Source organism: Xyrauchen texanus, chromosome 40 (genome assembly GCF_025860055.1).
Source record: "Xyrauchen texanus isolate HMW12.3.18 chromosome 40, RBS_HiC_50CHRs, whole genome shotgun sequence".
Taxonomy (NCBI): Eukaryota; Metazoa; Chordata; class Actinopteri; order Cypriniformes; family Catostomidae; genus Xyrauchen; species Xyrauchen texanus.
In genome coordinates, this window is record NC_068315.1 from 29,442,180 (window position 1) to 29,464,147 (window position 21,968).

The 21,968-nt window shown below is 38.4% G+C and overlaps 1 protein-coding gene across 1 annotated transcript in view; it reads right to left on the bottom strand.

The window, feature by feature from the left end:
* The window catches only part of pcdh15b (protocadherin-related 15b), a 314,409-nt gene that overhangs the window by 280,396 nt on the left and 12,045 nt on the right, over positions 1-21,968 (bottom strand). The window contains exons 3-7 of the mRNA XM_052112379.1: positions 17,773-17,933; positions 16,891-17,046; positions 9,861-9,980; positions 2,638-2,748; positions 1,500-1,670 (exon numbers count right to left, since the gene is read on the bottom strand). Coding sequence (XP_051968339.1) covers positions 1,500-1,670; positions 2,638-2,748; positions 9,861-9,980; positions 16,891-17,046; positions 17,773-17,933 — 719 coding nt within the window. The remainder of the gene's footprint in view (positions 1-1,499; positions 1,671-2,637; positions 2,749-9,860; positions 9,981-16,890; positions 17,047-17,772; positions 17,934-21,968) is intronic.

The following is a 21,968-nucleotide window of genomic DNA, read 5'->3' on the forward strand; positions in this document are numbered from 1 at the left end:
TTTTTGTTTGTATAGCGCTTCTCACAACAGACATCGTTACAAAGCAGCTGTACAGGAAATGATGCTATAGCAGAAAATAAAGCTGTTACATGTCTTACATGTTATATGATAAAAAATGTGTTTGTAGATTGTGCCTTAATAAGTAAACAGTATTTGTTTTTACACCCCCAAGTGAGCAAGCCAAAGGCAACCACAGCAATGAACAAAACACTTCTCTTTTTATACTGTGGAAGGCTTTGTTTGGAAAATGTTAATAAAAAATTATATTGTAATATATTGTCCCCCCCCAAATTGAAATAAATGTATAGTGACAGGAAAAGAAGCATATTTAGAGTCAAATTTCAGTTTGAGTGATTAATCACGATTAACTACAGAAAATGATGCGATTAATCCCGATTAAATATTTGAATCGACTGACAGCACTAATATATACTGAATATATCTACACACACTCTTGGGGTCCAAGAGTTTTAATGGTTAATTATAAATACATTAGGCCTGTGAATACATTTTTAACTTATTAATTGCAAAGTTTTCTGTGATTAGTCAATGGTAATCATGGTATATTGGCAAGGTAAACTTAAGTGTTCACTGTCAATTAATTATTAGAAACTATAAACATAAAACAAATTGAATGCTAAAGTTTAATTTGCTGAAATGTAAAATCTAAAAACGATCAATTTTCAGGCTGCCGTTCAGTTTTCTCTCTCCCGCAGTTTTGTTTTTGACACTAGTTCAGATGACAGTGAGTGAATGTTTTTGGCCAATGAGAAGAGATCCAGCAGCATGCCCATATAGTCTCCGTACAGTAAATCCACTCCCATGTTTATTATGCTCGGGACATGCCTCGCACATATTGAGTAAACATGCACTTCTCCACACAATCACTTCCTGTGAATGTATTTATGGTTGTTTTAGTTCAGCATACTGTAGTGAAAAAAAAAAACTGCACTAATTGCATGCTTTATTTTTTTGCATTAAACAATCAACGATTAATCTCCTAAATAAATGAGATATAGAGATAATGCAAGAAGCACTAAATATAACTTTATGTCAAGATCATGAGAAATATGTTTGGTGCCGATAAGAACCTGAAATGTGCATACTGTCCTAGGATGTATTCTTAGTTCACAAATTAATCAGCACTGCTTTTTCCCCACACTTAATATTTTTAACAGACTTTGTTCTATACTGAGAATCAATGGACATTCAGTTCAAATACTGCACATTAATTTAGCTCATTTGAAAAACTAAAAAAATCTCTAATTCAAGAAAGCCTTTCTTTCCCATGTTTTTGAGTCTGCCTTCTGTGTGGATTTTCTCCTGAAATGCAAAGGAGCAACATCATTGTTGCTTTAGTCATGATGATTTTCAAGACCAGAAATGCAAGATGTGTGCCAGTCAAACTACAAACAATTGCCAGGTAAAGTTTGAAGTTTGGCAAAAATATGTGGAAAAGCTTTGCATAACTTCTGCAAGAGGGTAAAGAAAACACTCACTGGATCTGTGAGCTCCAGGATGCTGGCACGGTAAGTGAGAGGTTTGCAGTCATGGGTATTGTCTACCAGGCTGCAGGGCAGGAAGACGGGGCCCAGGTCATCCCCGTCCAACACATCCACCGTGAGTGTGGTGGTGGCTGTAAGCCTGTCTCTTGGGTTTGGAGCTCGGTCCTGGAATGAAATACTAAATGTGGATCAGGGCTGACGTCTTAATAAAACTTAATCAAAAGTTTGTAAAGATTACAAATGTATTCATAGACCACTGATGACCACTGCTAAAACCTTACTATTGTTATTATTATTTTCTCTCCACTTATAGTAAAAAGACATTTTCCCCAAAGTATGTGAAAATAAACTGTACACTGTAAAAATGCCTGTTAAAAAAATTAGGACTCCCTTAGGACTATTTCAGACATGTAGTTCATTAGATTTCATCTAAAATTGTAACAATGTTGCATTTTCTCCTTAGCTCGGTTCACTTTCTAAAGGCAAAGTTTCAAAATGGACTAAAATTTAAGTGATTGTACTAAAACTGATTCAGGAATTATTAAGCATTCATCAACTTTACATGCGATTATATCTAATCAAGTCAGTAAAAAGTTCTCTACTATTTCCTAGAGGGCCAAATCCATGTTTTGATTATGAATGCTAGTCAGTGACGTGCTGACTTTCAGATTTCTTCTCCAAAGATCATTTAGGTTTGCTGGGTCCGATTGCATTCTCACCACAAGTGAACCGTTCCAGAGTTTGTTTAAAATCACAGAGACTTCGCCAAGCAGGTTTCTTGTTTTGGTGCGGATCCAAGTGCGCTTCCTGTGTTCATATATGCCTAAACTAACCGAACTAAGGAAGAAAATGCACCAGGTTCCAAAACAAATGCTGCAAACGAGTCGGGTGTGAAAACAGCCTTTAGAATTGGGCAAAAACAAGCTGTCTTAGAAAGCAGCAAAATTATACTGCATAACTTTTGAAATGGCCTTTGTCTTGGAATCCTGCCTACGATGCCTTCAAATGCCGTCTAGGTATGCTGCATCCTAGGTTTTAGAAAACCGCTTATGTCACGCTCAGTTAGCCAGATGCAGTTCTGGCCATCTTTCATTCCTTTATATCTGTTTATCCCCATCTCGTTCAGACTTACATTGGCCTGAATGATGACCAGGTATCGTGTTATCTCTTCGTAATTCAGCCGCTCCCTGAGAACCACCGATCCAGACAGGGTGAGGGGGATGTCGAATGTCCTGTTTGTGGTCTGTGGAGATGGAAAGGGTAGGTCAAAAGGGCTTTCCTCTCAGAACACACATAAAATGCTCACATACTCGCAGCTGCATGAGCAATTCATCATCTGTCTGCCTCAGTGAGGGAAGAATGCTGATTGAATTAAGAAAATACTACTTGACATTCAAAACCTACTGAAGCTTTTTAGCAATACAGGTGGAGACTCGACACTTTAAAGAGGACATGGAGACAGGATGTGTCTTGGTCTTTCAAAATACAAGTGTTTGATGTGTAAATGACTGCCAACAACAGTCACTGGTTCCCTTTTACTCACCTTATGGTTTCAAGAGGTTGCGAACAAAGTGATGTCACAGCTGAGGTTAATGTGCATTCCTGAAATCTCTTGCTTGAACTTCAGTTTAAAATGTTACTTAAGAAAATGTTACTTTGAAAAACTGTCCAAATGTAGCACTCATTGGCAAGCAAAGTGAGATATAATGTTAATTACATTGCGGCCACAACCATGAGCACATTGGCATATGAATAAAATTAACAAGTTATTATTGCTCAATAATTCAAAACGTAAATTAAGATAGTCAGCAGCTTTGTGGGGGAACTGTTGCTCAAAGAAGCAGCCAATCAGAATATATGTCATTTTCATATAGAAGTCTTAAAGGGGTCATACATTTTATATTTTTGTCTTATTTTTTATATAATGTGCATTCAATGAACACCCTCTCGCATATGAAAATAATAACTGGTAATTGGTCTGCACACATACACCGATCAGCCTAATATTGTGTAGGTCCCCCTCGTGCCACCAAAACAGCACTGACCCGTATCTCAGAATAGCATTCTAAGATGCTATTATTCTCACCACAACTGTACAGGGTGGTTATCTGAGTTACCATAGACTTTGTCAGTTTGAGGCAGGCTGGCCATTCTCTGTTGACCTCTCTCATCAACAAGGCATTTCTGTCCACAGAACTGCCACTCACTTGAGGTTTTTGTTTGATTTTGGAAAAATTTGGTGTGAAAATCCCTGTAGGACTTTAAAGTGCACCAGGCAGTGAAACATTCCAAAGGACACACAAAGCAATAAGCGGACCTTCTGGAAGAATTACCTTAGGGCCTTTCCAGGCCATAAAACTATGAATTTATACATTTGGTGCTGAAAGACTCTCCCATCTGCATCCTGTGACACTTCACTAAACAAAAGAACTGTAAGAAAGATTGGACTACACTCGGGGAGTCCCCTGATGAGAGACTGAAGCTCCTTTCAGGTTGTTGACTTGAGATAATTAATTGTTGTGCCAAATGGCTGGTCAGAAGATTAGCCGTACTGCTTAACAGCAAAACATCTTGATTTAAACATAAGGGCCATTGGTCAAGGAGGTCCTGCACCCCACAGGACAGTGAGACACTGCAGACTCAGTATGACTTTTTGAACTTCTGGCTTTCAATGCATATGGGACCAAACGCACAAGATAATTTTATACACCAGGTTTAGCCTGACTATAACATCTACAATAACAGATATTCAAGCATCTATGTTAATGGAATAACCATTATAACTTTGAATCTGGTATGCTATTAGGAAGCTCACAGTCTAGGAACAAAGGAGGTGAGGTCCTCCTATAGTAAGATCTGAAATCCCAAGACTGGGTTTACTAATATTTTACCCTCATAAATACATGGAATTAACATTGTTCTTGGCTTTCTTATATGTATATCTACCTTAGATATTGTCAGACTACCTCATGTAATGTTATCCTTGCTTTAACCATATGATTTATTCTTATTACTCTTTTAATTGCTTTTCATGAATGTTATTACCATTGCAATTATTATCATTACCCTCATGTTTGATATCTATGAAGTCCATAGATAATTTGTAGAATGTTGATGTTGGGTAAAATTCTATTGTTGCTATCAAAGTTTAGGACTGAAATATATTTAGTCAGAGCAGATAACGAAGAAAAGCATGTAACAAGTTAATTATATGCTAGTTATCTTGAAGTGGGAAAAGCTGTTTACACCCCGTGGTCAAGTTAATTTATTTTGGGTTGTGCCCAGTCAGAAAGATTAAAACCTCATGACACCGAATGAACCATTGAGCCACTGTGCTGGATCCAAGTCAATGCTGAAAACAGAGTCCATGCCTACTAAGAGTCCACGCTGACCACCAAATCTATGCTGAACACAAATTCTCTGCTGAGTCTACGTTTTCTTTTGAGCTGTTAGCATTATCATCCAGTCTATGTTTTCCACAATGTCTTTTTCAATAGTAGTTTACTTCATCGCAACAGACTTCGGCCCTTGAACGTAGCGCAGCAACCTAGCTATGAATGAAACCCAGCTCATTCATCCCTTGACTCGTCATTCCTGATTGGCTTCTCTGACCCCTCACGACATCTTTGGCTTGACTGCCAGACCGCTGTTACAACGAAAGAAACAACTCATCAACTGACCAAGAAACCAATTACAATATTCCCATGTCATCGATAACGCTATTGTGGGCTAATACAAAGGTGAAACGATAGATTGAAGGTTCCTTCTGCCATGGTTTACTAAATTTCATACATTGCCATAAATCAATATTCTGCATTTCCAGTATTCCAAATATTGTTTCCTTTACCATTCACTTGTGTGTGTACGCTAGATTAGTTTATGCATTTGTGAAGGACTCCAAAATCAGATGGAAGGAGGACACAGTGAAGCGGGTTTTTCCAGACTCAGGTAAGGCTTTTAATCGGCCACTTGCTTTACAGCTTCACAAACTCAACATTCTCAGGAGGCACTGAGGCACTCAAACTCATTAGCTTCACAAACGTAAACGCATTAGCTTCACAAACAAACATATCAGCTTCCACGGCTCCCTTGTGCCAGACTCTCTCTGCCTCTCTGCTGGTGGTGTTTATATGCCGCTCTGCCCATGCTCACTGGAATTAGAGACAGGTGTTGGACATAATCTAGCTCAGGTGTAAGTGCCTTTACCGCTTTCTCTCTCTCCGGACGGCCACTCAACCATGCCCCCGCTGCCACATATCCCCTCCGCCCGACTCAGGCCAAGGACCATCTGGCCTATCTACCACCCCCCCACCCCATTTCTGGAAAGGAAGTCAGCACAGCCATCTGTGCCCCCGGTCTGTGGACCACCTTGAATTTAAAGGGCTGGAAAGTCATATACCACTGGGTGATCCACGCATTGGTATCCTTCATGCCATTGGAGTGGGGTGTGAACAGAGCACAGGGTGAAGGCCTGACTCAGTATGTAGTAACTCAGAGAGTGGACCATCCACTTGATTTTCCATGGTGCTGTACTTTGTTTCCCTCAAAGAGAGCTTGCGGCTGATGTACAGCACCGGGCACTCCTCCCCCTCCACCACCTGCGAGAATACATCCAACAGCCCTCTGTCTGCAGCATCCGTCTGCAATACGAAAGTTAGAGAAAAATAAGGTGCATGTAAATGCATCCCCCGGCAAAGTGCGGCTTTAATCTGCCCAAATGCCTGTTGGCACTGCTCAGTCCACTGGACCGGGTCTGGAGCCCCCCTTTTAGTGAGATCAGTTGACTTGTGACATCCAGATAATTAGGCACAAACCTCCTGTAATAGCCAGCCAGCCCCAGGAACTGTCTCACCCCCTTTTTGGTCTTGGGTCTTGAGCAGGTCGCAATCGCCACAGTCTTGTCAATTTGGGGACTCATCTGGCCGTGGCCCAAGTGGAATCTCAGAAACCATACCTCCACCCGTCCAACCACACACTTCTTGCAGTTTGCTGTGAGCCCCGCCCGTCGCAGCAATCTCTTTCTCTAAATGATGATGTCATCTAAATATGCAGTGGTGTAAGCCGAATGCAGTATGATGATTCGGACTATAAGGCGCTAAAACGTGGCAGGAGCCCCAAACAAACCGAATGGAAGCTTCACGAATTGGTGTAATCCAAACGGTGTGGAGAAGGCTGTTTTTTCATGGGAAATTGGTGTCAAGGGGATCTGTCATAACACTTTGGCAAATACAAAGTCAAATAAAATCAAGTAGTGCCACTCCGATCGAGCAACTCATCAACGCAAGGCATTGGGTATGCATCAAATTTAGACACTGGGTTGATTTCTCTATAATCCACACAGCTGTACAGACCCATCGCTCTTATGAACTAGAACAAGCAGGTTTGACCAATCACTGATAGACCAATTCTTCTGGTAGCAGGGAAAACATGTTTTAAAATTCCTGTTGCAACCTGGCAACCTCTGCGACTTGATACAGTGAGAGGTGGTCTCTGCAAGTGACAGGGATGATATGTTTAGGTTTTGTATTCACCTCTGGACCGAGCTCGCCCTCTCTGGAACTACTATAGCCAATATCACAAGGACCGCCTCTTGAGGTTGAGATTATATATTTGACATGCGCCCACTCTATTGGTTTGCTTTACCTCATAATTGAGATCCCCAACTTGTTGTGTAACCTCAAAGGGTCCTTGCCACATGGCGAGCAATTTGGAGCTCGATGTGGGGAGTAATAAGTGTACGTTATTTCCAAGTTCCCTTGTTATACAGTCAGCTCTTTAGTTCTTTAACTTGAAGCAAATTCTCCTGTGTTAGTTGCCCTAAGATCAAGAACATATTGAATTTCATTCTTACTGGCTGAATGTCCCTCCTCCCAAACTTTACATATGATATCAAGTACGCCACGCGGGCACCACCCATACAGCAGCTCAAATGGGGAACACCCAGTGGAGGCTGCCGGGACCTCTCGTACAGAGAATACCAGGGGATCTAGCCATTTGTCCCAATTTCAATATTCGAGATTAGATCATTATTCCCCTTTTAACCAATAATGAGCTAAAATTTCTTCTACTCAAACCAGCCCGTCTGGCACCAACAATCATCCATGTGATTATCTAATTAGCAAATCATGTGGCAGCAGTACAGTGCATAAAATCATGCAGATATCAACCTTCATGGGGGAAAATGTGATCTCAGTGATTTGGACCGTGGCATTATGGCTGATACCAGATGGGCTGGTTTGAGTATTTCTGTAACTGCTGATCTCCTGGGACTTCCATGCACAACAGTCTCTAGAATTCACTCCGAATGGTGCCAAAAAAATTTATACAAAATAAACATCCAGTGAGTGGCAGTTCTGTGGATGGAAATGAATTGTTGATGAGAGAGGTCAACAGAGAATGGCCAGACTGGTTCAAACTGAGAAAGTCTACGATAAAACAGATAACCACTCTGTACAACTGTGTTGAGAAGAATAGCAACTAAGAATGCTATTCTGAGATGTGGGTTGGCACTGTTTTGTTCGCATGAGGTGGGCCTACACAATATTAGGCAGGTGGTTTTAAGATTGTGGCTTATTGGTGTATAATAATGAAAAAAATATGAATGAAAGAAAGATTATATTTATATAGCACTTTTCTGACACTTGGGGAATCTCCTCAACCACCAGTGTGCGGCATCCACATGGATTGTGACAGCAGCCATAGTGTGCCAGTACGCTCACCACATACCAGCTATTGGTGAAGAGAGTAGAGTGACAGAGCTCATTCATGGATTGGGATTATTATTGAGATTAAGAAGGGCCAGTGGGGGGAATTTTGCAGTATAGTCATTATACTGGGATATTAGGACCCACACAGACTGCAGGATGAGCCCCCTCCGCTGGCCTCACTAACAACTCTTCCAGCAGCAACCTTAGTTTTCCCCAGGAGGCCTCTCATCCAGGAACTGAACAAGCTTAACCCTGCTTAGTTTATTCAGTACTTGGATAATATAATATACTGTATATTTTTAAATATAATAATTTAGATTATTCAAAGACATCACATTGTTGTCCAGACAAGTATTAATTATGCAATACTACTGTAAATGTAGCTTAAGTCGTCAATATATTGTTTGCTTTATTTCCATATCATTGAAAATACTGTAAGCCTATTACTAGCCTACATTCAACAACAATTCATTTTGAATTTGAGTTTGTCAATCTGAGTTGGGCTGTTCTCACACTACGCATTATTATGTTCCATTTGTACACATGCATCAGACAGACGCTTTTGAAGTGGGACATTTTAAGGATGCTGTGTCATATTAGGATAAATGTAGTAAAAAACATGAATTCCACACTTCAAGTTTGAATTACCTTGTTGGTAGGAAAATTCCTTTTGGAATTTACATACAGTAAGGGGGCATGTTTTTTTGCTTTTCATGTTTATATACTAACATGTAAAATCAACAGCCTTAATTGTGAATAGGGATGTCCCGATACCAATAATGGGATCAGAATCGGGTACGATAATGCCCTAATGCACTTTTACTTGTGCTCGTAAAAATGTTCCAATACCAAAAACTGATACCATCTGACATAACAATGTCATTCTGTAAACATTCAACACCAAAATTAAAATCAGGTTGTGTCCTAATTTGAATATAATCTGCAAAGGCTGCGATTTAATGAAATAAATATATAGTTTGTATGTGCTGCATGCTTCAAATGTGAGCACTTAGGTTAGGATAAGGGTAAAACTGGAGCAGAGCACTAATTCACTTTGTTGTGCGATGCACAGACTACATATTTATTTAACTAATTAAATAGCAGCCTTTAAATAAAAAGCCACCTGCATTTCCATCCAAGCAACACAGAAACACTTCAAAACACTTCAAAAAAATCCCATCAAAATAAAATCTCAATTTAAATGGGAAAAGTATGACAGAAACATATCACTATGGTTGTAGAAAAATCCTGCTTTCTCCTTATTACCTCACCATGACAGGAAAGACCAAGTTTCTTCTCAGACAGAGGCATCACCGTGTAAATGTGGGAAGTTCTGTGTTAATGCATTAGAAGAGATCAGCTTTTGGAGCTTAGTTATAACAAATGCTCTTTTTGGAAGAGAGGAAGTTCTGAGTTTCACAAGTTAAAGTATCAAAGTATGCCAAGCTTGTTTATCTCAAAAATGTTCCTTGTGATATGAGCCCTTTAAGGGTACAGTAGCAAAAACAGCATGTTTAATTGATAAGGTAAGAGAGATGATGGAATATGGCCATGAAAACTAGATTAGGACTATAGAAAAATTGAATCTATATTTAGTAAATACATATAAAGTATAATACAAAGTAAAATGCCTAATAAGGTGGCATACCGGATCTTTAGGGTTGTACTGAATGGTGTATTCAATTTGTCCATTAGGCCCATCATCGATGTCAACAGCCCCGTTGTTCCTAGTAAAACCAGAGAAGATGGTGGTTCCAACAGGTGTTAGCTGGAAAAGATAATAACAAAAAAATGATATTACGTGGTGGAAACATTTAAGATCTGTTTTGTCTCTCTTAAACTCCCTCGGTTGTCTGTCCATCAAACACAATGCTGTTTAATCCTGAGTTGCTGCTGTCATTTCATCATCTTACTTCCAGGTGCCGGCGAGTTGGCGAACCAGTTTACGCCTTAAGCATCTTGACCACTGTGTTAAACAGCTCTCTTCAGAGGGAAAGACTGATGGACAAGCTCTTGTAAAGCAGACAGCACTAACTCTCTTCTGTTTTTCATAGCGAGGTCCTGCTGTGGTGCAGCTCTCAGAAGTGAGAGGTAAAAGCAGGAAAAATAGGAAGCATTAAGTACAAGAATCCTGCGGAAGCTTGAGGCACCTGGGAAATCAGGTATTAGTACATGTGCTGACATATTAGAGAGAAAAAGAGACAAATACCTGACAGAAGGGAGTTAAGAGGAAATTTCAAGATAAAAACATCTGCCTTAGATATAGTTATTCCACAAATAAAGTTTGTGGAAATCGTTCTGAGCAAGGAAGACATTTAAAGGTATTGCACTGGGCAATGTAAAGAGAGTAATTTAACCCTCCCATTGTGGTCTGTCATTTTTGACCTTGGAGAGGTAAATAATACATTTTAAATAAATCATACAGTCGTTTTTAGGGTGGAAATCAACAAGACTTTATCAAGACTATCAAAATACACTTAATATATACAGGTCCTTCTCAAAAAATTAGCATATTGTGATAAAGGTCATTATTTTCCATAATGTAATGATAAAAATTAAACTTTCATATATTTTAGATTCATTGCACACCAACTGAAATATTTCAGGTCTTTTATTGTTTTAATACTGATGATTTTGGCATACAGCTCATGAAAACCCAAAATTCCTATCTCAAAAAATTAGCATATTTCATCCGACCAATAAAAGAAGTGTTTTTAATACCAAAAAAAAAGTCAACCTTCAAATAATTATGTCTAGTTATGCACTCAATACTTGGTCGGGAATCCTTTTGCAGAAATGACTGCTTCAATGCGGCGTGGCATGGAGGCAATCAGCCTGTGGCACTGCTGAGGTGTTATGGAGGACCAGGATGCTTCGATAGCGGCCTTAAGCTCATCCAGAGTGTTGGGTCATGCGTCTCTCAACTTTCTCTTCACAATATCCCACAGATTCTCTATGGGGTTCAGGTCAGGAGAGTTGGCAGGCCAATTGAGCACAGTAATACCATGGTCAGTAAACCATTTACAAGTGGTTTTGGCACTGTGAGCAGGTGCCAGGTCGTGCTGAAAAATGAAATCTTCATCTCCATAAAGCTTTTCAGCAGATGGAAGCATGAAGTGCTCCAAAATCTCCTGATAGCTAGCTGCATTGACCCTGCCCTTGATAAAACACAGTGGACCAACACCAGCAGCTGACATGGCACCCCAGACCATCACTGACTGTGGGTACTTGACACTGGACTTCAGGCATTTTGGCATTTCCTTCTCCCCAGTCTTCCTCCAGACTCTGGCACCTTGATTTCGAATGACATGCAAAATTTGCTTTCATCCGAAAAAGTACTTTGGACCACTGAGCAACAGTCCAGTGCTGCTTCTCTGTAGCCCAGGTCAGGCGCTTCTGCCGTTGTTTCTGGTTCAAAAGTGGCTTGACCTGGGGAATGCGGGGATGTTTCTACTCCAGACTCAGTCCACTGCTTCCTGCAGGTCCCCAAGGTCTGGAATCGGTCCTTCTCCACAATCTTCCTCAGGGTCCGGTCACCTCTTCTCGTTGTGCAGCGTTTTTGCCACACTTTTGCCTTCCCACAGACTTCCCACTGAGATGCCTTGATACAGCACTCTGGGAACAGCCTATTTGTTCAGAAATTTCTTTCTGTGTCTTACCCTCTTGCTTGAGGGTGTCAATGATGGCCTTCTGGACAGCAGTCAGGTCGGCAGTCTTACCCATGATTGCGGTTTTGAGTAATGAAACAGGCTGGGAGTTTTTAAAAGCCTCAGGAATCTTTTGCAGGTGTTTAGAGTTAATTAGTTGATTCAGATGATTAGGTTAATAGCTTGTTTAGAGACCCTTTTCATGATATGCTAATTGTTTGAGATAGGAATTTTGGGTTTTCATGAGCTGTATGCCAAAATCATCAGTATTAAAACAATAAAAGACCTGAAATATTTCAGTTGGTGTGCAATGAATCTAAAATATATGAAAGTTTAATTTTTATCATTACATTATGGAAAATAATGACCTTTATCACAATATGCTAATTTTTTGAGAAGGACCTGTACACACATAATAAATAAATGTACAACTGTACAAGGACAGGTAGTTCAACAGTATGTTCTGAAAGTAAAAATCCTATTAATTTACTCCATCAAGAAACTGATTTTTAAAAACAACATATAAGCCTTTAAAGACAGACCTACCATGAGCGCTGAGGTTGTTAAGGGATGATATATGCTTTTGTAAAGCACTAAGGTCTGTGATTTCATTTAATTTTCACTTTCTAAAATTGTGTTGATTTGACAGTGAAGAACTGCACTACCCATAATCCTGAAGAGGGTACCACCAATCAGAGAAGTTGCTGTTACATGGAAATGGAATTCACTGCAAAAGAGTGACTTTTAAAGCATTGTGATGTCGCAATTGTGTTGACTTCCAGACTCTCAACCTACTAATACTGTATATTTGTAATATTGTTTGACCCTCTGGGGCCAAAGGATGTCTACTTTTAAATAAAACAATTCAAATTTAAAACGAATAATTTTAATAATTTTAATTATAATATATTATATATATTTTATTTTTCAATGTTGGGGTTTTCATGAGTATTTGAGTATTATGCGATGGATTTTAATTAGTTGTCATAATTTTAAAGAAATTGTAATTAAATGTATTTTAATCTGAACTGTCTTTATGTCACGTGTGTATGATTTCATAGTAAGTGTAATTTTGTGTAGGTGTAATCACATATTGAAGTTCAATGTTAATCTATTTATAGTCATATTTTACAGCTTTTCTATGAGCTATCATTTGGGTTAAAAGTGCTATCCAACTTGCTGGGTTAAAGCTGACGTGTAATTTAATCCATTGGCAGATTTGTATAGATATACATATTTTTTTCATGTTTAATGGTACATTATGTAAAAATTTTCATGTAATATTCACCTTTTTTCCCCACAACGTGTGAACGGCTTGTAACGCAACTTAAAAAAATTACCTATTAAAGCCTATTAAGGATTGATTTGTGTAATTTTAGCTAACTTGATCGTGCCTGCACAGAAACTGACATAAACAATGTTAATCTGTAATTATTCAGCAAGGTAAACTACAACAACACATGAAATGAATGCTAGACAATGTTCAAGCTCAATGTTCAAAAACATACTCAATCTATTATTATAAAACAATAGTGTTTCGATACATCAAAATGTCAGTTGTGATGGAATCACATCAATACTGAATTGTGTCAACATATTTATAATGTGCAGTCTATTTTATAAACAGCTACTGTCATCATCCACCAAATTTAGCTAATGGCTATTGATAAAGCTGGCTAGCTAGCTAACGCCAACATAGGCTATCATATAAATGCAGTCAATGTATCATGCAAAGAAAAGTGATTACTTCAATCTACAGGCTTGCATAGTCAGGCCTATATCCACACTTTGTTTTAGCCCTGTTCCAGCACTGGAGAGTCAAATATAAAGTCTCAATATTTGTAGTAAAACAATCATAACTGTGTCATTTTAATTATGCTACCTCATCTGTCACGTTGTCTCTTTGTACATTACGTCATTGTTTTGGCTGATGCTAACGTCGCTATGGTGTGTGTGCACGAGTGTGTGCACGAGCAACAGGTAGCTGGCTGCAGTTCACTTAACGGCCAGAGGTGTCATTAATAACAAGGATTTCTGAATCTTACATTTTGCAACTTTAAGTCTAAAATTCACTTAATTTGGTCAAATTTCTCTTAAAACAAGGCATAATGTCTTATGCCATTTTGCTTGACAAGTAAATAAAGCACATTTTAAGAATGTTTAGATAATTTAACAGAAAACTAGAAAAAATACTTGTCTTGAAAATACGTTTTTGCAGTGTAAACAGTAAACACTGGGTCTGGGATACTATAAAAATATCGCTTCAGCAAAATTGACAATAGTGACTGAAAATTTCTAGCAAAGGTGTAAGTTTGGGGTGGAACCAACTGTCCAACTAATGAGAGACATCATTTTTGAAATTCCATTTGTTTGTACAAAAACTGCACACTTCGCCTATAATTAATCAACTCATCTTGCTGGGTTGGATTACCCAACATCTGCCTGATCTACATTTACCCAGCAATGTGTTTAAAACTACCCAGAAAGGGTTGTTTTTAATCCAGAGTTTTAGGGGAGAGTTAATTGTTCCTCATGACCATATTAACCATTGCTTATCAAGACATGCAATCAATCTCAATGGACTGCAGGGCAAAAGAAGATACTGCCATTGAACACAAAACCTTCTAGTCATTTAAAACCGCTCACTACCCAATTCACACGTCCATTCAATGCTTTTTCCCCAACATTATTATGGACTTCATAGTGTCTAATAAACCTGTTCCTTTTAGCTCTCTGTGGACTTCTACAGTGTACTTTGTAGTGCTTGTTTTCTGATAGATAGACTGAGCTGTGTTGGTTCCTCTTCTCTGTGCGTCAGTCAAATCTTTCAAACTCTCCTCGAAATCGATAGTGGGCAATCCAGCCAGCTGGTTTTTGAGGCCACTCCAGGGGAGGCTGCCTGCCACTGAAGCTGCCTCCTAATGAGGGAAATCTCTATTGACAGCTCTCTGGGGAACCACTTTCAATTAGCTGAAAGCCCCAAACTCTACATGCAGTCAATTTAGCGGAAGAAGATCTCCAGAGACCAAGACGGGATTCCAGCAGACCCACTTCTTGGCTGATGTTGGATGACTTAATGGTAACTTGCTACTGCTTATTTATGTACCTTTGACATGTACCTTTACTGTAACATAGCACTTATAGGTCTCTTGAAGCACGCTTTCCCTTTAAGAGTGCATGTCAGCTTTTGTTGCTCTGAGTTTTTAAATATATTGTTTAATTGTGTTGTAGTATTTGTATTTATGTATTTATTTAGTATTGTCCCATGTGGATTAATAAAGCTGTAAACTGTTTATTAGTTATCAATTATTATTTGAAAATAATCAGCTTATTTCAATATCAGTGCATCTCTAAACGCATTGCAAATGGAATGGAAAAATACTAAGGAACTAAATAAGCAAAAGCTGAGCGGCAGATTTATTCAGTAAACTACAACCCTTCTGGGGTAATTACACAGCAGTCAAAGAGTGAGAAGGTTAACAGCTAAAAGCTTCAGTTGCAAACCCCACAAGTGCAATTCATTTACAACAAAATAACCTTGGAGTCAGTAAAACATCACACTGGTACACTCCACTCAGTGAATTTCCAATTACAATCACCATTAATGGCAAACGCTCAATTTGAAAACTTCTATGAGAATTATTGCACCGGAATGAAAGTGCAAATTGGTGAATCTGATGTTCGATGTTCTGTCGTCCTCGTTATGCAGAACCTTTTTAACTCTATAAATAAATAAATAATATACTTGTGTTGTCATTTAAAGGGGACCTATTACGGCAGTGTTTGGTACACAACCACAGTACAATGATAAAAGTCCACCCACTCTTCTTTCTTATATTTCTATTAATCAAAATCAGTGTGTCAAAATGAATGGTTTAATTTCTGCTCTAACGTGACCTCGCCCAGGACTGGTGACAGACTCCACCCTATTATCATAGCTCCTCCCCTGAGTGATCTACATACAGGCCACCATTTTTTTTTTCACACAGGAACAGATACAATGAGAAGAAGAATGTCTCAGCTTTGTAAGTCACACGTGTTCAGTTGTTGGCTGTAAAAGTTTCCACTGCACAGTACAACTCGACTCAACTCAGCTTGCTTTTTTGGGGTTTTCCACTGTGGATAGCACCTAGTACCTGATACATTTTTTAGTACCACCTCAGTCATGGTTCCAAGCGATTCCAAATGTGACGTCAAAATCCAGCAGATCACTGATTGGCCAGGAGAGTGCCCTGGACGCAGCCATGATGGAGGATGTTACGTTTTGTTACGTTAACTCTATACTCCGCTTGAAAGCTTAACTTTATTTAGTTGACCAGCTACTGGAAGCTTGAATCTAAAACAACCAGGCCAATTTAATGGCAAGCCAACTAACATCATAAAACATCACAGAATCCTGAATAAAATACAGTATTGTGCAAAGGTCTTAGACGCATTTGATGCTTCGTCTTCAGATTCAGTTTTAAGTGATTATTTTAGTGATTTAAGAAATATCAATTTTAGATTTCAACATTCATTTTGCAAATATAAATGAATAGAAGAACAAGGAGCTCTAAAACAGATTATTTATTTATTTTATTTTGAATTTCCCCATTAAAAAAAACAACTACAATGGCACCTGTATCTAAAAACTATTGATTTTGAATGATGCTGTATCCACACCACTAGGTGTCACTGTAAGACCAAGATGACACAAACAAAAAGTTACTGAGCGCACATTTAAAAAAAAACCTTGTCCAAGTGTAACTAGGAGACTTGGTGCTATTTTAAGCTTATCACCGGAAATATTTATTTATTTATTTTGTTTGTATAGAATTAAACAAAAATTATTCATGGCATTATTTTTGAAAACATCCTCACTTTACAAAACTGCCTACAACTTCTGCACTATACTGAATATGATAGGGGCATGATGCACTGCTCGAATGACCCACCTAAAGAAACGGCAAACGTGACACATGGAAAGTTCATCACATCTGCACAATTAGAAGAGAAGTAGAAGAAAAGAAAAAGTTCTAAACAGAAACTCACCTCATTAATCGCAACATAGTAGCGTGGCTGCTGAAAGCGTGGGGCGTTGTCATTGCGATCCCGTACAACTATCCTCACCTCATGCAGTATCACCGTGCCAACAAGCTCATTAGTACACTGAACCTGCACCACAATGGACTGAATGTAGGAGGGAGGCTGACAGAGAAAGAGAAAACGAGAGATTGAGCAGTTCATTTGCATAGTGTGCATGCAGCAGGCCAACCGAAAAATGACCACTTACAAAGTGTTACATTCTGGTGAACAACTGGTTTCTCAGCTAGGAGCTAAGGAGAAGGTTTTAAAACTATAGTCCTGCCTGACCCAAAAGAAATATGAACAGATTAGGGTTGTCACAGAAATGTTTAATGGAATTAATAACACAATGTTAATTAATCAAATAAATCACAAATTATTGCATATATCCAAATATTGTTGAAAATAGCCCCAAATGAAGATAAAATAAAAATCAGATGAGTAAAGCATTACATAGACATTACAAAAAGTGGCTTTAGAAGTCATTATATTCCCACATCATTAATCATAAGCCTAAAATTGCCCTGGAATTGAGTTTATCAATGTGTGAGGTAGAATTAAGGGGGCGTTCACTTTTCTTTTTTCTGTGTACACATGCCTTAGATGTAAGTTTTTTTGTCCTTTTGTGTGACGTCTCACTGTTTTAAGATGCCACGTTGAGTTCAAAGTATCTCAGCTTTAAAAAAAATTGACCTCAAGCATCTAGTTCCATTGTGTTACTGTACACCCTGTTATTTGTAGCTATTTGTAACACAAGAACTCGTTAAAATGAATTGTACTAAATTAATGTTTAATTGACAGCCTTAGAACAGATACATCACAAGAATGTCAAATCTATGGGTTACTTACATCTCGGTCCAGAAGTCGTCCGGTGCTGTTGAGATACAGGCGTTGTTTGACCGGGTCCAGGATGACCCAGTAGTCGTGGTTGACCCGTAAGGATAAAGAGATGGTGCGATCAGGGTCTTCTGCTCTTCCATTTATCTGCATGTTCTCCACCAGAAGAGTTCCTGCCATGAGAAATTAACATTTAAATTAGTTCTGTAAGTGTAATTTCCAAAAAGCCCTTGTGGCATTTTTTTCCCCATAATGTATTTTATTATTAACAAAAAACTGATTATTTGCTTGTCCTTGCTAGATTTATACAAATGCAAAAGGACACATGCAAATATACTGTAATTAGACACAATGAATCCTCATAACAATAGAGGATTTTTTGTTTTTTTATCTTTTTCAGTTGTTTTTGTTTTCAAAAGGAATAGAGGAGCTAGATTCGCATTTCCTGAAGGAAATAGCGGTGCTTGAAACGTAGTACAATAATAGTGTTTAAGATAAAGGTACGTTTAGCACTTGGTTCTGTGTAAATGAAAATCTGCAGGAGGTTGTTTGGGCTGAGATAAAGCTGAAGCATGTACATTTGTGTTAAAATACTTTGTCATGGCTTAATATGCAGAGACAACTAAACGTAATCCATATGAAAGTTAATAAAAAAAAAAATTAAACACTGTGTCTCTGTGGAGCTATAAAAAGTTATCTGTTTGTTTTGTGCAGCCCATCCAGCCCGACACAACAACATTGACTCAACCAATGGCATGGGTTGGGGTGGGAGTATCTGTTTGGCTGACCAATGGCAGATGCTATGGGGTTTTCGGAAGGCTGTTTGAAAACACATTTAATTTTGCAATTGTGATCAGTGGCACCAAAAGTACACACTTCAGCTATATCTTTAGAATTATAATACTTAGGGTTAGGGGTTTAGAGTAATGCCTAACTAGAATGTTTGAGCACATGACTTGACTGTGCCAGGGCGGAGGGCGGGGCTGGGTCGTGATCATACACACCTGGTCCCTTATCAGGCTAATCAAGCCTCCGAGAGGGATAAAGGCCGACTGCGGAGGATTGTGCAGGAGAGAGAGATAGTTTACGGCCATGTCATTCATGTGTGTTTTTGTCTGTTAAGTTTGTCATTAAAACTATTATTTATATTGTCAAGCCCGTTCTCGCCTCCTCCTTTTCATTGACTGCATTACATTGATTAATATAAATATCAGCACTGCACTGATTTAAGCAATCTTAATAATTCAATACAAGTTTTCAGTTGAATCTGAGTCCAGGATCATTCAACATAGACCTTTATCACCTTAATGGACAAAAACTCTACCTGTTACTGTACCCTGTAACAGACAAAATAAAGAAATCATAATAAACTTTACACCAAAACAGCCCTATAATAACATTTATACTATTCTTAAATCTCCTGCGTATCAGATTTAGCAAGCAATCCCTTAAGTTAAGAAATCCTTCACAATTGTAAGGGTATTGTCAAGCATTTTCTTAGCGTATGGGGTTTCTTGATACCGGCTGCCGATCGTTCACTTTACTACACCCTATAACATTTGAAAGGCTTTACCGTTAAAGAGCTATTCTAGTGAAGGGGGGTGGTTAATGAAATGAGCGGCCATCTCATGGGAGTCATCATTCCCAATGATTACTATGCATAAAACAGCCACGGAATACCGAATCCATGTTAAAGGGCCAAAAGCATCTCATGGTGCCAACACTGTTCCCTTATGATCATCCGGTGTTCAAGGATATTATAGAATCATGAATACTGTTTAACATGTTCAAGAAATATTTTATGAGTGCCGGTTATTCACCCCCATTGTTAGAAATGTGACAATACTGTAAGAAACACTTTGTGACACTGAGGGGGGTATTCACCGATAATGAATTGCACCCACTGATAGTGTCATTAATTTGCTTGTGCTGTCTGCTTTGTTTCAGCGCACGATTTATTAATGCAAATCAGGTAACGGCTCTAACACACCCAAAAATTCAGTGCTCAATACAATTTGCAAGGCCCAATTGCCTAGATGGATCTTTGTATAGACGATACGCACTTATAATTCAATAAACATTACTACCATGATCACTATAAAATACACACATTTTATAGTTTAGAGCTTTTTTTCTATGGGCGATAAGAGCAGAATATTAATTGTGCCAAGCAATAATGCTGAGTTTTGTGAATAAGCCATAATCTATAATAAGCTTCATTTGTATTGAACGAAATGGATGGATTCAATGGATAGAAGCTTATCGCATGACTTCAGAAGACTAGGGATATAGCACACAAGTCTTGTGCACTACTCTTATGAAACACTTATGGTGAATTTGGTGATCATTTTGGATCTTGATAGCACCATTTATTTCTTTATGTTGAAAAAAAAGTGGGCAGAATGTTCTTAAAAAATGCATTTATGTGTTCCACAGAAGAAACTCATTGGGGTTTGGCATGATAGCAGGATTAATTTTGGGTGAAACCTGGTGGAACTGTTTAGAGAATTCACCTTTAGGTGTTTTATGTGCACACGAGGGTAAAAAATACACCAAAAAAATCAAAGGATATTTTCGTTTGTTGTTGTCTTTATTTCTATTTTTTGATTTTGTTTGAGAACACTAGGGGTGACAATACACTAATGATATTCCACAGCCATGTCAAAGCAAGAAATGTGTTCTTTTTGTGCCGTGGTTGTATCTCGCTCTCAGCGTACACCTACACCTCTTTCACTCTATTCCAGGTTGCTCATTACAGCCTCTCCTCCCTCTCTGTTTAAAGCCGTGTCTCTCTCAGCATGTGGCGAGATAGTTTTCGGTGTCACACTGATGGGTGATGAACATCTTTTTGGCGAGCACCGGGACGAGCTTAGGAAGCAACACTGCATTCCCTCTCTCGTCTTTCTCAAACAGCGGTGAGCCCAGTCCTGGAGGTCCCCTGGCATATGGCTTGCAGCAGGCTGCTGCCCTTGCAAGCTGGCAGCACATCTGTGCAGGGTATACTGGGTGATGCTTGGCACAGCATGTTGAGTTGTCTCTACTCACAAGTCAATGTGCCTTCCTCTAAGCCTTTATAGTTTCAGAATGCAACAGAAGTGTTCTGGAAGTAAAAATCCTGTTCATTTTCTCCACAGAGAATCTGATTTTTTACAATAACTTTTGAACGTTTCAAGACAGACCTGCCATGAGGTCTGAGATTGTTAATCGATGATATTTGCTTCAATAGAAGCCATCAGTCAGCATTATTTCAACTTAAGCTTAAAAAAATTAATAAATCATAAAAAATACACTACCCATATTTCTAAAGAGAGCTCCACCAATCAGAGAATCACAGCAATTAAATTGCTGCATAAGACCTCAACAGCGAAAGGCCGACTTCCATGAAGGGCTGTGAATGATATTATCGAGTTGGCCCCCCCACATATTTGTATTTATCTGATTTATTTATTTATTCAAAATATACAAACAAATACTGTTACAAAATAAAATAACCACAGACACAAATAACTCTTAACCAAAGAGCAAAAAGATCAATGCTTCACGAAATACATATTTGTGTCTTTTATTGTCAAACACTTGTTTTACTTTGTAGCAAATGGTCATCATGTTGTGATTCGCTGGCTGGTTTGATACGTGGATAAGATCTCTTTATTGAAGAATTGGAGTTTATCCGCCGTTCATGCTTTGCGGAGCCAGGCTATTACATCCTGACACTGGTATTAAAGAATCATATAATTTACACTCCTTAAGTTTTCTTCTTTAGCATGGCTGTAAGAGGATATTGGTACTTAGTACGATCAAAAATCAATTGCTTTGCTATTCTTTCCAGTTTAAAGCAGTTGAGAGTATGGAGCCAGAAATATGCCAAAACAATTTGGAGTTTTAAAATTTCAAATTCAAACCTATTTAAAATACAACATAATATTAAATTTGGCAAAATCACACTTATAATTCAAATTCAAAAGTCTGTAATTCAAATTTACACAATTAAAATTGTTTTGGCATATTTTTGGCTCCATATTGAAGAATGAGTTTAAATGACTTCAACCTAAGTGTATATAAACTTCTGACTTCAACTGTAAGTAGGCAATTTTTTCTACAAAACGAAAGTAAATCATTTATGAATGAGCCTTTAGATCAAAAGTGTTTTTTTTAATTATTTAAGATCATGAGAAACTTACAGTAAATTCAGTCAAGTGTTGAAACCT